Source organism: Amblyomma maculatum, chromosome 8, assembly GCF_055883805.1.
Source record: "Amblyomma maculatum isolate TAMU_Amacu chromosome 8, ASM5588380v1, whole genome shotgun sequence".
Lineage (NCBI taxonomy): Eukaryota > Metazoa > Arthropoda > Arachnida > Ixodida > Ixodidae > Amblyomma > Amblyomma maculatum.
The window spans coordinates 59,856,133-59,874,723 of record NC_139351.1 but is presented as its reverse complement, the minus strand read 5'-3'; the positions used below and the strand labels follow the sequence as shown (position 1 = coordinate 59,874,723).

The 18,591-nt window shown below is 45.2% G+C and overlaps 1 protein-coding gene across 5 annotated transcripts in view; it reads left to right on the top strand.

The window, feature by feature from the left end:
• LOC146181247 (uncharacterized) overlaps positions 1-18,591 on the top strand; it is a 78,376-nt gene that overhangs the window by 46,034 nt on the left and 13,751 nt on the right. For 2 of the 5 annotated variants that reach the window (XM_084576307.1, XM_084576311.1), the window contains exons 3-10: positions 109-284; positions 3,522-3,611; positions 5,052-5,357; positions 8,344-8,436; positions 9,345-9,437; positions 12,404-12,535; positions 13,484-13,693; positions 18,120-18,398. In XM_084576307.1, the coding sequence (XP_084432433.1) occupies positions 109-284; positions 3,522-3,611; positions 5,052-5,357; positions 8,344-8,436; positions 9,345-9,437; positions 12,404-12,535; positions 13,484-13,693; positions 18,120-18,398 (1,379 nt within the window). The remainder of the gene's footprint in view (positions 1-108; positions 285-3,521; positions 3,612-5,051; positions 5,358-8,343; positions 8,437-9,344; positions 9,438-12,403; positions 12,536-13,483; positions 13,694-18,119; positions 18,399-18,591) is intronic. The other 3 variants (XM_084576308.1, XM_084576309.1, XM_084576310.1) reach the window with 3 other exon arrangements.

Here is an 18,591-nt window from a genome sequence, read left to right as displayed (position 1 = left end):
CCATATATTATTACTATAATAGTGTAAAAGAACTAGCAAAACATAGTTTTTTTACGCGCGTGCTGCTCATAAATATGAATGAATGCTGGAGTGGTGATGTTGGCGCAGGTGGCGGTGGTGGCGGCGGTGGTGGCAGCACCGGAAGTGGCAGTGGCGGCAAGGGTGGTGACCCATTCCGGTTTGAGGGGGAGGGACTCATGTTCCGGGCCAAGCTCATCGGCAGCCAGGCGGTACCCGAGGCCCGCGGGGACCGCATGTGCCAGGACACTATGACCCGGCTCAAGGTGGGTGGCACACCAGAGAGAAAAAGAAGAGAGCGCACTCCTACCCTCCTTCTTTTCCTTCAGTTTCCTTCCTCACGTGTGGCATGTTTTTATCAGAAAGAGAAACTTCAAAGACAGGGAAGGCAGAGACTTAGTCTGGGAGCATATTGATCTAGTTTGCTACTCTGTGCAAGTTGAGCAGTAAGGGCATAGTGTGTACAGATGGTCGTAAAAAAGATGGATGAGACTTTGCATAAAAACAGTGGCTCCCATTATACACCCGTTCTAGCTGTTGACCTGCATCTTGGCATTGGCAGCTTCTGAAATGAATGGTCGAGTACAGGCCTGGCTGTCTGCTTGCCTTAGTGTCGCTGCCAAACAGGCACCAATGTCCCAAGGCCTTGAGCATTTTCAGACAGTACATTTCATTGAAGTGTTGCCGTAAACCAGCTAGCTTTGGTGTATGCGAACCTCATGGCAGATGGGGCTAAACAAGTATTTTTTTTTTTTTTTTCCCTTGTTTTACTGACCACAAGTGTCGACATGTGTCATGCTACTTGCATTTGCTTGCTTTCTAGACCCAGCCTTGAGTGTGTGTCTGTAATAGTTTGCTTGGTGAGTCGAGTAAATTTAAGTGCTTTGCTGTTGATCCCAGCCAGCTAGCCATAGACCTTGTCCAAAGTTGTTAGCACTAAAATCCTGCTTAAAGATCCTGGCTAAGTCTGCATAACTATCCACCCAATTTTTCTTTTTTTAATCCTGCCTATACGGCAGTGTGTTCAGTGAAACGTTTGGGTAGCATTAATGTTTGCATAGTTATGCGCACTTGATAACGGCGCTTGTAATGCAAGAAGGGCTCATTTCTGTCTATTTCTACATAGTGTAAGTAATTTAAATTTTTGCACTGCTGAAGTTTAACATTCTGAATGAGGCAGGCTCCATGTTTACTCAACGCTATAGAGCTGCTTTGCGCCTACTATATAAAGTTCATGAACGACTCACTTCAATGGGCTCTTGCATGTGAGTGGGCTTCATGGTGCTTGCCCTGAAGTTCATCTGTATGGTCACTGCATATTCCTATGTTGTAATTTACAGAAGAAAAATGGAAGAGAATGTATACTGTGCCAATAGGGCCATTCACTGCAATGTTTGACATTGAGGCCATCTTGCTTTGAGGTGGAAATCATCATTGCATTATGCACTTTGGTTTCGGAAGTGTGTAAGGATGACCATTGCACATTGGTAACTCATTGTGTCTTGGGTGGTATGATTCCGGTTGAAAAGCAGGGCTTGCAGGAAAGGTCTCTCCATTTTCCTCGAACTTGTTTGCTGTGTGAGAACTTTCAGAAGAAAGTACCGATGTATAGACATGGAGGACTTTAGCAGCCGAGAAGTAATTGCCTGCAGTTTTCCCGACATTCCAAACAAATGCGCCAGTAGTGATGTGCGGGCGGTCTGTGCAAACGTAGAGATTAATTTCTTGGTACTCTGTAGGCAAGAAAGGCATAAAGGCGATGACAGTTTTCTGTGGCTAAGTGCAGGCTTAGTCAGGAGATTAGGGCCCAGGGGGTCTGCGTTTGAGCCGTACCTTGTGGCTTGTAATCCATTGCAAGTGTCGTAAATATCCTGAAGGTAAGATTTTTGTCCTACGCCCTCCAAATAAAAGGGAGGACTGCTGCCATGAATTTTAAATGAGTGCCGCTACACAGCCTAAAAGCAGAACGTCTGGGCTGTAAACTTTAGAAACTGTACGTGTATTCCCTAGTACAATAGAACGCCACTATAGTAAACTCGGATATTGTGAAGTTAGACTGAAGTCCCTGTTGAACGTCCATAGACGAGAGTACATTTTTCCCCCTTTATAGTAAAGGCACGCGCGCTATCTAGGATCATGAGGGAGATGTTTTCGGAAAATAAAAAAAGACCGAGTGTCACTGCATGTGTAGCGCGATGCACGTGTGAGCGGTGGCAAGAATTGGAAACGCGGCCTGTGTGGTTTTGCAGTACTCGTCTGTCGCACGCATTTTTCATATTCCCTTTTAAATGACACCAACATCGGAAGATGAAGCCGTGTTAATGCAAGGCTTTGGTTTTCACATGAAATCAAACGTGGTTGTATTCGTAGCCACATTGCATACATGCTAAAGATGATGTCAATAAAAAGGAAATCTTATAGCTAAGAAAAGGAAATGGCGTAGGGACCATAAGAGAGAGATGTAAAATATTTTAGTGTTGTTTCTTTTTTTCATTAAGCAAAAAGATGTGTTCAGTAAGTGCCCATTTAACTACCAGGCAGCATCTCAGGACCATGTCATCACTAGCAACTGATGTAGTAAAGAACCCGATATAGTAAAGATTTTTCCTGGTCCCAATGACTTTACTATAGAGGGGTCCTACTGTATAAGTGGGCAGCTAACAGTAAACTTATGTTGCAAGTTGGCGTAAAGCGTAAATGATGAGGAGAATTAAGTGCAGTTAATGTGAAATGAAAAAGTAAATAAATTTCATCTTTTTTTTTTTTCACATAGTTAAGCACCAACAACTATGGGCAGGCATAAATCGAGCTCAGACATACTTGAACAGATGCATTTGCTCATGCATGAGGTTCCTTTGTAAGTAATTCAGTAACAATGCATGCAGCCTTGACTGGCCTGCGCAACTCAGTTCATTTCTGCAGCTTCCTTTTATTTTATGGGATAAACTGCCATGTTTCATGATTTCTATGTCCAAATTTAGAGCCTAACACTCTGAAGAGGGCATGGACAGTGTTGCATTGGTTAGGAATATAATGTGTGAGGATGTGGTTAGTTGGGCTGGGACCCGGCGCTCATAACGCAGCACCCAGGAAAGTCTCAGTGAAGTCATAAGTTGCATCTCAGTTCGACTTTAACCCTTCTGCACACCCCTCCTCGCAGTTTGACCTTGTTCTTTCCTCTTGCATGAGGATACTATTTGTCTTTACTATAGCCGATGATGGATCGATATTGGGTATTGGTAGAATTTATCCAATCGACATTATGTATGCAGCTTTTCAGCCAGCAAGCCCACTGATGCTTTTCAGTTAGAAACAGACTTTTGTTGCTGTTCAGTTAGACTGACTTTGATAAATGACCTTTGTTCATCTGTGCTAGCAAAGGGTGATAGTGTTTGTTGTGGTTGGCACTTAATATATGTAAAGCTTCGTGTGATGCCATTTCATCTGAGGGAGAAAGTAGGAAGAATTACTTTCTCTTCCTCTTCCTTGTCTTCTGCTCCCAGATGGCTGTCAGGGCGTCCGGCGAGCATAAACAGCGGGTACAGCTGACCGTCTCCCTCCAAGGAATCAAGATACGCGATGACAAGACCGGGGTCAGTACCAAAACTTGTGGTCCATTGTTAATAAATTTTTAAAAAACGCCACTCAAAAATTGAAGTACCTTATGTATTGACATATTTACTTCCCAGGACTGGCATTCAGCTTCTGTGATGGGCACACGCAATTTATAGTGCCACTATTATAATGCTTGCAGATTGACATTAAATTGAATTTGCATTGTCTTCAGTTAGAAGAAACTGTGCGAGTCAGGTGTGGCGAAGACAAGCACAAAAGGAGCACAGATGACTTCTTTGCGATTATCCTTTGAAATATATTTAAAAAACTCGTTTAATCATTGCTGAAGTGTACTTTTTTCCTCAGTGCTTTCAGTGCTTAGATTAGAGAAAGAAATGGACAAACTTGAGAAAAATTTGGTTTGTACATTGCTACTACCTTTGATGTTTCTGGCAAAGTCTACCTTTAGCACTACTTCATACTCTACAGGATAGCTTAATATGAGATTATTGCTTTTTAGATGTGGTAGGAACATATTGATAGATGTATTGCAAAAAGGCACGTATATACTAGGGATTTCCGGATATTAAAAATTTTGAATACGAATCGATTATGTTTGGTATCCGATTCGTATTTGAGAAACTGATTTTCGAGAACTACCGAATACGCCGAAAATTTTCGAATTCACTGCACTTTCCCTGACTGCGGATTTCACCGTAATGTTCGACCGCGTGGGCTGTGCAGTGAAACATCCTCAAAACGCGACAGGGCCATTTAGTAAAGAGGGACCATCCCTTTCTCAACAGTTTGTGCAAAGCAAAGCATTTGACAAAATCGGGGAAAAAAACGTCGTTGTTAGTTAGGTTCGTATCAACTTACTCTGATGCATACTTTTTCACAATTTTTCAGGCCCCTTAAGTGAGTAAAGTTCTCTGTTAATTTGCAGACATTTTCTGGTCTCTTTAGTCCAAACTAACAAAAATTTACTTTATTCAGTGCTGATATGACAGCTCCACCTAGTTTCATACAGGTTCTTCCTGTGCAGAAACTGGTATATGAAATCCTGTATATAAATTTATACTGTATTTTTCAGTACATACTCCTGAACAATTTTAGTTTAATTTTAATCACAAACATCACATGGATTCTGAAATAGAGAAGACGAACATTTGGTATTGTTTAATTTGCCAGTTTCCTTATTTCACTAGTCAGGTATTCGATATTCAAGTGTTTCTTCTCATTTGGATTCGATTCATATTTGAAAATTTCAGTATTTGCATACCTCTTGTATGTATCGAAACTGCGATGCACATAGGGAATTTCGTGTTGTTGAAAACGGCCAAAGGCACTTTTTTTGCAGTATAACCACAAAATAAACAGCGGCACTGTGTTCCGCAGTTTGTCGGCATAATCTACGAATATCTTCCCTGACAACTCTCCCCCCTCCTCTCCTTCCCTCCGTGCCCACCACAAAACAGGAGCTGGTGTTTCACCACCCAGTGCATCGCATCTCGTTCATCTCGCAAGATGCGGGCGACGCGCGGGCCTTCGGCTACGTCTGCATGACCCAGGACGGTTGCCACCGCTTTGTTGCCATCAAGACTGAGAAAGCGGCCTCCCAGCTGGTGGTGGCCCTGCGCGACCTCTTCCAGGTGGTGCTGGAGATGAAGCAGCATGAACTGCGCGTGGCCCAACAGGAGCAGCGGCAGCAGCTGCAGGCCTGGACGCCCCATAACGACTTCTCCAACCGCGGGGAGGTACAGGAGGTGATCTGCAGCCCACAGGTGCGCACACCCCTCCATTACTCTGTCCTAGGTGGCACAAACCTTCGACCCAATATTGGTACTATGATGGCAGTACAGTGACCCTGTGTTGGCCTAGACATTACCAATAACCTTAGACCCTATATTGGCACTATGATGGCAGTACATTGGCCCTGTGTTGGCCTGGACATTACCAATGAAGTACCAATATTAGCCAATATATTGTGCTGCCTGGGGTGCAGCGAGTTGGGGGAGGGAAGTTGGGAGAGGGCTTCGCAGGCTGCTGTTCAAGCAAGGTAAGGCCTGAACTTCATGGTTTGCTATGCTGCCTACCGCCGGCTCCATAAGACCTGTGCATGTGCTATAGGCTTGAAGTAGCATTGCAGCTGCGGTTACCTTTGTACTGTTGTGCAGCCAAAACTCGATTTAACAAAAGCTTTGACTTAACGAAGATATTCTGATCCCCCCCCCCCCTCCCACCCTTGACATCCATAGTATCGAATGCTTCGACTAACTCAAAATTATGAAACCAATTTCGTGATCTGTCCTGATTTAACGAGCTGAGAAAGCATTCATTTCTGGTCTGTTTAGTAAAGAATGCTCCAAAAGTTTTTGATTCGAGCCGACGGTAACATCGGAGAGCTCCTTCGTCCCACTTTTACCAAACTGGGAAATGAGATTTGTAATTTTGAACTGAACTTGCTAGATGGTGGGTGAAGTGGTGGATGTCTTTTATCTGCTGCAGAAGTTTGCTGAAACACATGAAGAGATGAAAGACGTGTCGGAACAGAAATCCAGTCTGTGCGGTCGTTGCTTGGTTGCTTAGAACATACACTCAAGCAAAGATCACAGATGTACTTGTTTGCTGGGATATAAATTTGTAGTCCCCTGGGTTCTCTTCTTGTTGGGGTAACAAGTTTCGCTGTTTTTTTTTCTTCTTTTTGATATGTGCTAGAGGTGTTGGTTGTTCCCACGGGCCGCAATTTCGTTTTTGGAGTAATCGGGCTCTGCCAAAATGACATTGCGATAGCTTTGTGGACGTGGCTACACTGTATAATTGAATTTATTGATTTGAGTGACCAAGAAATGACTGCCTGAATTTACTGATGTTCCTGATTTAACAAAATAATTTGTGGCTTCCCTCAGCTTTGTTAAATCGAGTTTTAGTTGTACTGTCAGCTTTGTAACTAATTGGACCTCATTCTCTTTTTCTTTTTTTTTTTTCGTGACCAAGCAAGTAGTGCAAGTCAGGTATGCCATAAGGTTTTTCAGTCACTGGCTGAAGATTTTGACCCCTATTTTCCGCAAATGGTTGATTATTGGGACTTTCCGTGGCGTGGCGACATGCCCCATAGAGCCAGTGGGTAAGACTGCTTGATTCGGATGAGCCACAAAAAATTGCTAAATCTTTTTTTATCTCTTTTCTACTATAGTGCTATGTTCTACAGTACTATATAATTATATTGCATACATTGGAGCCTTAATAATTTCGGCTTGAAGAAGGATAAGAAATTTTATTGAAAATCTGCGGAATTCAAGCTGAAACGACGTCTTGAAAATTGCTAAATCATTTTTTATCTCTTTTTTACTACAGTGCTATATGTTCTACAGTACTATATAATTATATTGCATACATTGGAGCCTTAATAATTTCGGCTTGAAGAAGGATGAGAAATTTTATTGAAAATATGCGGAATTCAAGCTGAAACGACGTCTTGAAATCAGCAGGGCTGATATTCTGTACCTGTTGGCATACCCAGCTTTTTTTAGGCCTTTCATTTCAAGTATAAAGGCATCAGCAAAGCATGTAAAAAGCATACATCTTCACGGATGTACTGAGCAAAAGAAAAATGGCGATGCCTTTACTTTTTTACCCCATACAGATGAAACTTGTTTCATTCTCTCATGTCTTGTTTCCATCTTTGCATTTTCTTTTTGGTTTTTGTTAAGGCAGGTGCAGTGTGAATCCCCATGTAAGGGAACCTTTCATATCTAGACATCTCCTCAACTTGTGCATTCATCCTAAATGTTATGATAGCAGTACAGCTATTAATGCTGTGCTTATGAAAGCAGTCACCACCTGCAGTCTGCATAAAACTACCTTCCTCCACAATATTAACTATTGGAAGAAGCAATTTTTTTTTTTTGGCGAAATGTGATTTTTAGGCCAATTTTGCAGTCCCGTGAGACTCCGCGAAATTGGTTGGTGACTGTATTGGTCATGAAAATATTTGCAGTTGAAAAAGGAAGATGAAATAATTCTTCACTGAAGCATAAGAAATGTACATATTTAGCATAAAAGCGAGGCTGTCCTTCAATCAAACTAGATGAAATTTGGCGCCAACTTCCGTGACATGAGCACTGACTGCTCCTTGGTCGTCTTTAAACGAACTGAGGGCTGTCACCGAGACCCGGACCTGTGCTGCTGAAAGTGTTTTGCTATCCATGGTAGCAGCCTTAGGCTATGTTGTGCATAATCAGATATAGCTCATAAACGAAGCAGTTGACGCCTCTCGATGGAGCCTATCCACCAGTATCTAGTATCACGTCATCACAGTCAGACGCCTTGCGCCATGTAATGGCCGCGACCCCGCAGAAGCAAGTGCGTGGTGGTAGACTGCAATGCCATGACACTAAGGTAAATGCAAATAGACTGAAGGGCTTCTCTTGAGAGGCATTTACAGCTTCTCTGCCACTAGGTCTTCTCACAGGCAGCATCGTAGACTAGTATTTAGGTTAGTGCGATCAGTATGTGTAGTCATAGTTGCATTTCTGAAGGAGCTAGCCTTGGCGCGGTGCTTTTGATTTGGCTTGGCGAAAGCTGTGCATGCAGAGTGTTTTCATTTCACCCCACCAAGTTGTCGTCTTGATACTGGACCATCCATCATCCCTCGAGTATGTTTGTGCATGGCGCCTCCCATTTTGATTTCCCCCGTAGCGGGAACCACGTGGTGCACGTGTATGCGCATGCCTCTAGTAGTGGTGCATGTGCTCGGCTCGTGTGTAGGGTGCGAGCAGTGGCGATCCCCCTGTGCCGGAAACAACCCCCACGGTGGACGACCTCCTCGACTTGCAGTCGGAGCTGGACTGCTTGCAGGAGGTGAGTTGCGCTCAGTCATTGAGCTCCGGCCGACGCGTGGTGCAAGAACCGATCGGACGACTGCACGTCATGTTCTGGAGGCCCGATTGTGTTCGCCATTTGCGTAGCTTGTCGGTCTTGCTGGTAAGACGCCTAAAATTTTAGCTGCTCTTGTAGCATTAGGCAACTTGATGGTGTCCTTGCGTTACTTACCCATCTCATGTTTGGTTCTGAATTATGGTGCTCAAACCGGCCTTATTCGTAAGCATGTGCAACATGATGGTAAGCAAACTGATGACGTGCGCTGCAGAGCTTATTGCGACGTTAAATTTTTTGAAACTTGTTTGTGCATCAAATTGAACACAGTGCATGCTTAGAGAAAAAGTGAGAATGCAGAAGAGCTCGAAAGGTGTCCTGTCATGCTTTTTTTCCTTTGTGTGTGCCTGCGTTCTATTGTGTTTACAAATTTTTCTTATTTTAATGTGCGCGATAACCAATACACATCTCATATAGAAAGACTTGTCTTAGACTGTAGTATTTCGTTTTGCATCAGTTGGCACGTGTAAGAGCTTACTTTGCAAGTAGTGAACAGCATGAAATGTGGGTGAGTTATGTAGTGTAGCGAGTTCAAGCTTTATCGAAAAGCAGGTCAAATGAAAATTAGAGCGAGTGTTAAAAATTGATTTTTTGGTAGGCATTTCTGCAATAAGCACAACATCGTAGCATCAGTGAAATTTGGGGAACATGGGGGGGGCTGGTGTAATGCATAGCTGCACGTGGCTGTGTAGCTGCCTCCATGTCACCATGTGTGGCTGGGCCTGGCAGGTTTTGTAAAGAGGCCTGAGAGTGTCTCTAGGCTGCTTTTCATGATTGGGGAGCACTAAGTGCTCTGTGCTGTTGTCATGGTAACTGTGCCTCTTGTTCTGCAGGGGATCCAGCAGATGGAGACGACGATAGCCGCCGCGGCCACGCTGGCATCACCCGACCCGTTCGACACGTCCTTTGTGTTTGACCCCAGGCAGGTGCGTGACATTGTGCGTGACATTGTGTGTGTGTTTGTGTTTTGGGCGATGCAGATAGGGCAATGTTTTCCCTGTCTAGTTCTATTTTAACATTTTACTGCACTATAGGGAGGCTATCTGCGGGCTGCATTAGGTTGCTGTACAGACCAGAATGCAAGTCGAGACTTCCTAAAAAAAGTTTTATATAGCGGTCTGCTCTTTAGTAGAATGTGGGGCGCAGTCCGGCAACGTGTGGTGTGCGTGCTCGTGAGTGGACAGCCAAAGCCGTATCATTGAATATTTGTTTTCTCTCCCTAGCGACAAAGAGTTGTCTTTCAAAGACGCTGCAGAAAGTTTGGAGTGAGATCGTTGCTCCAGTGATTCAGGGGCGCAGTCGATATTATATATACAGTAAAAACTTGAAGCTCGTTAATTCGAACTTCACGGGACCGGGGAAAAAAAGTTCGAATTATCCTATGTTCGAATTATCGAATGGCCTCGAAAAAACTGACAAGAACCATTTGTATTAAAGTAAATGTACCATATTTAGTCTCGTAACGAACCCGCTCGCATAATGAACCCACTCAGCCCCGATTTGTGCCTACGAATCTGAAAAAAATAAATAAAAATGAGTTGTTAGCGCACCCCTCCGTTTCGCACCATCTCGGTCCACATCACATTTCTTGGCAGTGCGCCAAGATGCTGCGCAGCGATAATGGCGTGTTTATCTTCTGACTAGCGAATTTGGCAAAGTGCCAGCGCTTGTCCAGTTGTGCAAGCCTCCTTTTCAGTTGGTTCGCTTTATTATGCTATGAGTGACTAGGGCAAGCGCCGTCTACTGCCACTCCAATGATCATCAGAACCATCAGAACGCACCATAGCAGCAAGCGGCTTTTGAAGCGAACGGTGCTAAAAGCCGGAGTTATGATCGCAGCTGACTTGCATGCTTCCGTTGACAACTAAAGGGGGGAAATATGGATGGCTATCGGAAACAAAAAAAAAAAAAAGTTTAACCCATAGTTCCTTTCATAAGCGTTGGCTGGGATCGCGCGGACAGTACTTATATCCCTATTTCCAAATTAACAGGGTTGGAATTAACGAGTATTTAGTTGCGAGCTACGGAGGTTGCGCAGAAGAGAGAGCAGGCAGCTGCGGCAGCGGCCATGCACTGACCTTGCCGTGGCCGCCGTCCCTTCCCTCCAACACCGCCGGCCGCCGCGCCGGTCATGGCGCCATTTGTTTTACCCACTCATCCAAGTTTTTACCTGGTTTCATCTGTCCCTGTTTTGAACGTGCACAGCCTCTAATTATGCCTTCCGATTGCGAAGGTGTTCCTTTACTTCTTTTAAAAATTTTTTGCCACTTGATGTGCGCAAGCCGCCCAGACGCGGCGGCGCGTAGTTCGAATTATTCGTAGCGGAACCGACTCGCATTCAAATTAACTGGCTTTTTTATACACAGATCTCTATGGAGCTTGGCCGGACCAAGTAGTGTGGTTCGAATTATCCGAAAACTCGAATTATCGAGGTTCGAATTAACGAGCTTTCACTGTACTTCAAACTTGCTTAATCCGAAACTCCAGATAATTGGAGGAATTTTTGTGGTCCCATAATTTGTGATGAAAATATAACCGTACACTTCGAAGCCACGGCTTGCACCGGCCCTCTCAATTCAACGATTTTTTGTGCTTTGCTGGAATTCTCGATCCCGATTTCACCGCAAAACAATCAAGCGACTGCACTTCAGAGTCGCAAAGTGGCACCCAAACCACTGCAGTCTGGCTTGCCGAACTTCGAATCGCGCCCCTGCAGAAGAAAACGTGTGCTTCGCTGTGATGCAGCCGTAGGTACTCTCGAGGCTTTGCCAAGGCACAGCCGGACTGAAGGCAGCGGAGCGCGCCACATTTAGCGCCTCTCTTCTCCAGCCTGGCCGTGGCCAAGGCAGCGTACAGTGGAGGCGCTGGCATTAAAGTAGCTCGCACTTCTAGAATGTCCTGGAACGCGACCCCTCTCGCTCCATGCCCTTGACGGGGTAACAGCACGCAACATCGACCTGCGGCGTTTAATTAAATGGTGTGCCATGGCTTAGAGGGTTAACGGTCATATCGATTACCACATTTACTTATTTACTCGCATAATGGGTCCACTCATGTAATAAACCCACTGCAAATTTCACAAAAAAAATTGGAGGGTCTTTTAGATGCCTCTTAAGAGGAGAATGGTGAAAGCCTACCCTTCCTCTTCTATCATTTGCCTCTCATCGTTTTTCTCTTACTGGCGTTTGATGCAGTGCTACATAAAACTATAATTGGTTTACAGGAAAGGAAAGGCGCAGCATCTGCCACACTTTCTCAGGCAAGTCTGAGTTTGGATGGCACACCATCGCTCCTGTTGCGTGGCGTTCCTTGGTGCGTGTTCAAGTGTGGAATTGCAGATGGCAGGAACGCTTGACAAGGCGAACACATCTCACGGAATCTAGGAGGCATTTACAGATCTCGCACACAACTCTCGCACACGGGATTTTGTTCGATGAGCCTAGAAAGGCTTTCACCTTAAACAAAATTCGTTCGTTAGTATGCACCTTGTTGCCGTCGTGGTCAGTCCACAGCGCATTTCCTTGCAGTGCGCCAAGATGCTGCAAAATGATATATTGCAGCATGCTAATCTTTTGACATTAGTTCCTTGCAGTGGGCGTGCGTGGGGGGTGTCTGGGTAGGGTGCCACCAGCCTTTACAAAAGTGCAAACAAAAGTGCCAGCAATAGCTTGCTCGGGTCGTCCGGTTGCGAAAGCCTGGTTTTCAGTACATTCGCTTTATCACTCCACGCTTTAGGGGTTCATGCGTGTGGAAAGCGTGGTACCCTGGAATGGCAATTTTATAAGGGGGAAGTATGTCAGCCCTGTTGTCCTGCCACATAAGGAAAGGAGGAAGCCGAGGATAGCACATGAACTGCTTCTGCATTTTCCTTGTTTTTCCTCTTGGTCCGAAGCAGCAGTATCATCCCGGGTCCCGTGCCTTCATGTCCGAGCCAGCAACACCGGTGGGGCCGCCGCCGCCTCTGCTGCCGCCGCCGCCTTCTGCTGCTTTCCGTGCTTCCTTACAATCCTCCGCCTTCGGAGGGGTGAGAGCCACTTCTCTTTTCATTCGTTCATACATTGGGGAGCATGATAGGAGAAGCCTTTCCAGCCCTAAAACATTCACCGAGCTAGTCCTATGTGCTCATTTAGGAAGGGAAACCACGCACAGAGGCGGTGCTTGTACACTCCTTTTATAGTGAGAAGCTCTGTGTTTTTGAAAAGTATGATAGGTGTTATTGGGCAAATAGCGAGCAGCACTGAATTTGTAACATTTTGTTACAATCCAAAGCCCACCACTTCGTCATCCCTCTAGCCTGTGTACTGCTCCAGGAAGCTGAACCTCACAAAAATTTAGTTTTGTATCCGAGCTGGAGTGCTTACCCAGGCAACAGCAGAGACCATCCACGTCTTTGAAAGTGCGCATGAGTTACTTAGCCACATATAACTTACACTGCATGTCTGAATCAGCTTTTTGTAACCGGAAGGGGAAGGAAAGGAAGATTTGGTAGATCAGAAAGACAGCTTCAGTAGAATCAGGGGCCCTCTGTGGCCAATTAGTGGAAATCCATTTCTTGCAGCCCTAGCATTAGGTGCACTGTGTCATCTACAAACTCTTCTAGTAGACCATTCTTGTGGGCTAATTGGGTCATCGTAGATAAAGGTAGAGCTGCATGAAAAAAGACAGAACAAGTGACATAGGAACAAAAACGACACCACAGGTGCTGGCTCTGGACTGACAGGTGGTCACAGCAATGAGGTTCACTCATGTAAAAGCGGCATCTTGCTTTCTTTGTACACACAAAAAGGAGCCCACTGTGGAATGCGATGTAGTAAAACGTCCTTGCGGGCTGATTGGTTTCCTATGCCTCTTGTCATGTCGTTTTTTTGCACAGTGCTACTCCTACCTACGAGCTCCTTTTGCGCTTTGGCTTTCGTTCGTGGCCTTAGCCGCATTTAGCCCTGCATCGGGTTCTTCTCTTCCCCCGTTGCAGACAGCGCAGCAGCAGCACCGCGTCGTGCCGCCGCCGCGGACCCTGCCGTTTGGCACCTTGCCACAAGTGACGGCCTCCCTGCCCCCTACGCCCTTGCCCGACCTTTTTGCCGACCTTGACCCCCTATCCGAGGGCAGGAGCAGCAAGGGGAGCTCTAGCTTTGGAGAGCTCAAGAGCCCCCCAAAGACTCTCGCCGAGCTGCTCAAGCCGGTGAGTCGCCCTTGCCTGGCGTTCTTTGCTTGCTTTGCTGTCGCAGATGCCATGGGCAACAACTTGCAAAACGGGCTAGGCTTAGCAATGCGTAGCAAGTGGTGCCTTGTCATTACACAGACAGGTGGTATGTCTCTGCAAAAAGTGCATTGTAGCGTCTGTTTGGTGTTGTTGCTTCTAGATTACAGATAATAATCTGTTGCAGTGTTCTGTGTATCAAGTTATATTGATATTTTTTGATGCCCATCGAGTTTGTAAAATTGCAGGTATTATACTGTATTGATTTCTGTAAGTTTTCTTTTTTCAAGAATATGGAGACCTTTTCTATAGATTCCTGTGAGCACTAGTATATGGAGGTCATAGCGCAGTAGTTTGTGTGTGCTTGCTTCTCCTTTTTTGTCCCTGCACCCCGGAAAATGTTTCAAGAAGAAAAAAAAAGTAATTCGCTTTTATCATACCCCAGGCTACGTGTTAAAATAAAAAGGTTTTGGGAATTCAGTTTCAATATCGATTCATTCAGAATGCACTCTTTAATGGAAGCAAGGGAAACAATTTGCATCTCTCTGATGCGTGACTTGTGCTAGTGCCTCAGCATGACTACTGTATTTGCTCTCAGATCTTGAGATTTGTCATGCACGTCTACTTTCTAGCTTATGGAAATTAGGTTCAATCGTTTATAGACCAACACCAATCTCTGCCACAAACCGGATGTGGTCGTACTGCTGTGTTCCAGTTGGACTGATCGGGGATGATAAGTAGGTTTCGTGCTCATAGGAATCCATGGAAACAAAAGTCTCCAAAGCAGTGTGTCTTTTGATGTGATCCTGAGGTGAAGAGCAACAGTGAATATCCAGAAGAGATTGTGGAAGTATAAAACATGATTTCATTGGTGGAGTGTTCTTAAAACAGTGCGAAACATATAGGGGTACAAGTCGGGAGCACGAATTATGCAAATAGATGTCAGCAAACCTTAGTGAAATATTTTCCTTCTTTTTTTTCAGAGTACCAATGGAGGTAGCCTGTAGTAAAGGTTGCAAACGCATTAAAGAAGAGTGTGGCAAAGTATGCTACGTCATTTTGAAGGTGATCAACTTTACATGCCCAGATAAATGCACGTCATATGCTCTTAAAAGGCTCACCATCTTTTCAATGCTTTTCCAAAACGCACTTCTCGTGAATCAGACATGCTGTCGCTTATGTTAGATTCCCTCAAAAAAAGTACTACTCAGATGAAAATGGTTTACCTTGAAGACATTTCTGAGGCAGCACAGTAGCAGATGTGCAACATTGTGTTTATGCACATACAGGTAGGACTCGCAGTCACCAGAGGTAGCTTTAGGTGTTGTCTGTGACAATGCGCAGTTGTCTTTGCTTACTTGCTGCTTCTTTTAAGAACTGCTTTTTTCTTGCGGTGTTCTCCAGGGGCTGTCCAGTGTGAATGACTACACTGAGAAAATGTAGCACACGCGGCAGCAAGTATGATTATGCTAGAAGCTTGCGCAAATCAATGGACCACTCAGCGGACGATGAGGCGTTTGGGTGTGTGTCGAGCTCCATAACATATTCGTCGAGGCATTTTAAAAATAAATGACATAGCATACTCTGTCACACTCCTTTTTAAAGTACTCGCCAAGTTTTGGCAACCAGTCTCCTCTATTTGTGTTCTGAGGAGCAAGAAGGATATTTCTAAAAGTATTGAACCTTTGAAACGATGTTGATTAATTTCACAATCTGTTCTAGGATGTTCATAACTGCTCTTTTCCTAGGAACGCCATAGTTGTGCTGTGAAATCAGAAAACTGCTTTGAAACATATATGGTAGTCAAACGATTTTTCACACTTCTATAAATTTCGCTTGTAGAACATTTGACTTGGCTGAGGAAGTGTCTCGGACCTCTTAGAAACATGTACACCCTTTGTCAAAAGTTTAGAGCCCAGGGGGTCTACTTCTGAGCCATACTATGTGACTCGTAATAAACTCCCAGGTTTCCAAACCTGCTGAAGGCAAGAAGATTTTTCATTTTACCACCTTCAATGGCTAGGACCTCCACGATTGCTAAAGGAGTCAGAATATAGGGCTTAAAAGCAAACCCTCTGGGCTCTAAACTATGACAAAGGCTGTACATATTGGTGACTGGTATTTTGGACTCTCTGTAGTCTGAAGGTCTAATCTTTTTGGACTGAAATAGATGCCAGCAACACTGTGGGGATGATTTTTTCTACCCAGACTTCATTTTTAATGTTGCGACGTTAAAGGCCCCATTCCGCATACAATCTGGTGTTGTTGGCATTGTGAAATCACAGGCTTGGTTCTGGCAAGTGGTGGTTGGTGAGGTGTGAGGGTGAGGACCCTTGGATCCCAAAGGAAACACACTACTCCTAGGCCACTCAGGCACATTTGTACGAATTGCTTGAAGTGGAGCTTTTTTTTTCTTGAATTTCCCTCCAATTTTCTTTTTTCTTTCTTTCTTTTTTTTTTTTTTTCAACATTTGCTGCCACAACCAACTGGCTCTTCACCACCGTGAAAGGTCCAGTCTTGAATCTAAACAGTCAATTGGACGGACTGGCCTGAATAGGTTTAGCTGCTTGTTCCCCATTGCTGCTGCTTGAGTTGAAGGCACACACTTCGTTTCCATTGAAGATGTTTTTGTAATGAACAGCGCCCAGGTTGGAAACTGGTGGCAGTTACCACTAGTTAGATGGGTTAGATGATGCTGCCCATGGTGTGGGACATACGGGAAAAGCTGCCCATGGTATGGGGCATATGGGGCAGGGGGATAAGACTGGCGATGCAGTAGTAGGAGAACGCTATCTCATCGGTTTCCACTCTTTGTCTTTGCAAGCATTATTTCCTCTGTGAAAAAAATGTGGCAAGCAGTGATTCTCACAACTTTTTAGGGTAGTTTTTCACAACAAGGTGAACTTTTATTTTTATTTTGTTTAGCGTCTGAGGTTTCTCAGACTGGACAATTGCTTAGACAATTTTCCAGGTCCCACTGAATCTGGAAAAACTGTCCGCTGCTGTATTCCTATGGGCGCTGTGACATCAAAGTCAAGTCTAGGTCACGTGAGGGTTGAATAAAACCGATACAGTTAAACCTGGTTATAACGAAATTGTAAAATGTCTGCGGTTTTTCGTTACATCCAGGTTTTCGTTACATGTAGTTTTCGCGTGAGGACCCAAAAGGACAATACAGAATGAAAACCAGATTAAGCATTGATGTAAGAGAAACCACACACAGAAAATCGGAATTATTGGAAGTCATAGAAGCAGTGAAATGTTTCGCGATTGCGCTGATAGTGCGGTGTGACTGCGGCGGCAGTCTGCAGCTCGCGCGACGTGTCTACGAGGGAGCGGGGAAAGGAGGGGAAGGCGGAAAGTGCGTTGGCGCCACGGCTGCGGCACGCACGCTCTCCCATCACCGTTGCCCCAGGAAACAGACTCTGCTTCATGTCGCTAGCGCGCACCGCTGTTCCCGCTACCTGCGCACAGGAGCCCGCAAGCAACCGTGTGGCAGTGATGGGCGCGCGCTTCTCGCCCCGCGTCTTTTTTGTTATCTTTGGCTGCTTTTAACCATTAAATATTGTAGTGCTGTTCAGACAGCAAAAGCAGCGGAAACTGCTGCGTCTGCCGAGGAGATGCGGTGTCGGCGCTGAAACGTGAAGAGCCGTATCAACTGCAGTTGCTCGTTGCTATAGTAGGCGTTCCTCTCACTTCAGTTCGTATTTTACCGTCCTGAGACTTGCAGGCTTGTGCCACATTTCCAGCGACTCGGCACTAGCTAAGAGACAGTCGACGCCATGAGTTAATTATGTCAAGGTCAGCCGCTGCGACATGTTCGTTACATGGAGTTTTCAAATACATGCACTTCAATGGGGGCAGCGTTGGGGAATTGAAAAACTTCGTAATATCAAGGAATTCGCTACATGGAGGTTCGTTACATGGGGGTTTAACTGTATATACGTTCCTGTGTCGTTTTAATTCACCAGAACACTAAAGCCAGCCTGCCTCAAAGACAGGAATCACAAGAGGTGAAGAGTCGGCGATCATATCCCTGTTTTTTCATGCCGCGTGTGACCTCGACTTGATTGTGACGTCAAGGCCATCTCTCGGCTGCTGAAACCGAAACTGGTGAGAAAAGAAAATTCAATTATAAATTACTTAGCGGTCATGGGCAAAAACTGCATGGTGATCCGTGTACACCAATGTCTTATGCATCATTACCAAAAAGAAAAATGCCAACAAAATTTGTTGTCTATAGTCCTTTAAGCGAAAATACCTTTAGACAAAAAGACATCTCATTTTTCTGCTAATCTTAAGGTTCCCTGCCAAATGGGAATTCCTGAATGGAACAGTGCTCAGTGGTTGTCATCTGGCAGAGGTGCTTTGGCTGTTCATCAGTCCTTTGTGTTGCTGATGGTGCAGACCAGTGGCTGGCAGACATTTGACGAGGAGGAGGAAGAGGACGATGGTCCTCCGCCGCCCGCCTTTCCGCCCCCGCCACCACCGCTGACCGCACTAGACGAGGGCTTCTGCAGTGGCAGCAACGCGTCCTCCGTGTCCCCATCCCTGCCGCCCGTGCCCACTGCGACTACGACTGCGGCCACTCTCTCGTCCAGCAGCAACAACATCTTCAGCCGCTGCGGAGGACAGGATCCCTTTGCGGACGAGTTCTTTGCAGCCCCCTCCACGCCTGTCAGCAAGGTGAGGGGGAACCCATGGGGAACCTATTACTGTAGAATTACACACTGGTAAACTCGCATATATGGTGAAATCCAGGCATAGTAGTGTGAAACAGTTGCCTCACTTAATTTTCCATAGAAGACAGTAAATTTTGCTTCATACATAGTGAAGAAATGGCTAGAATATTACCGTATTTACTCTCATAATGCTTGCA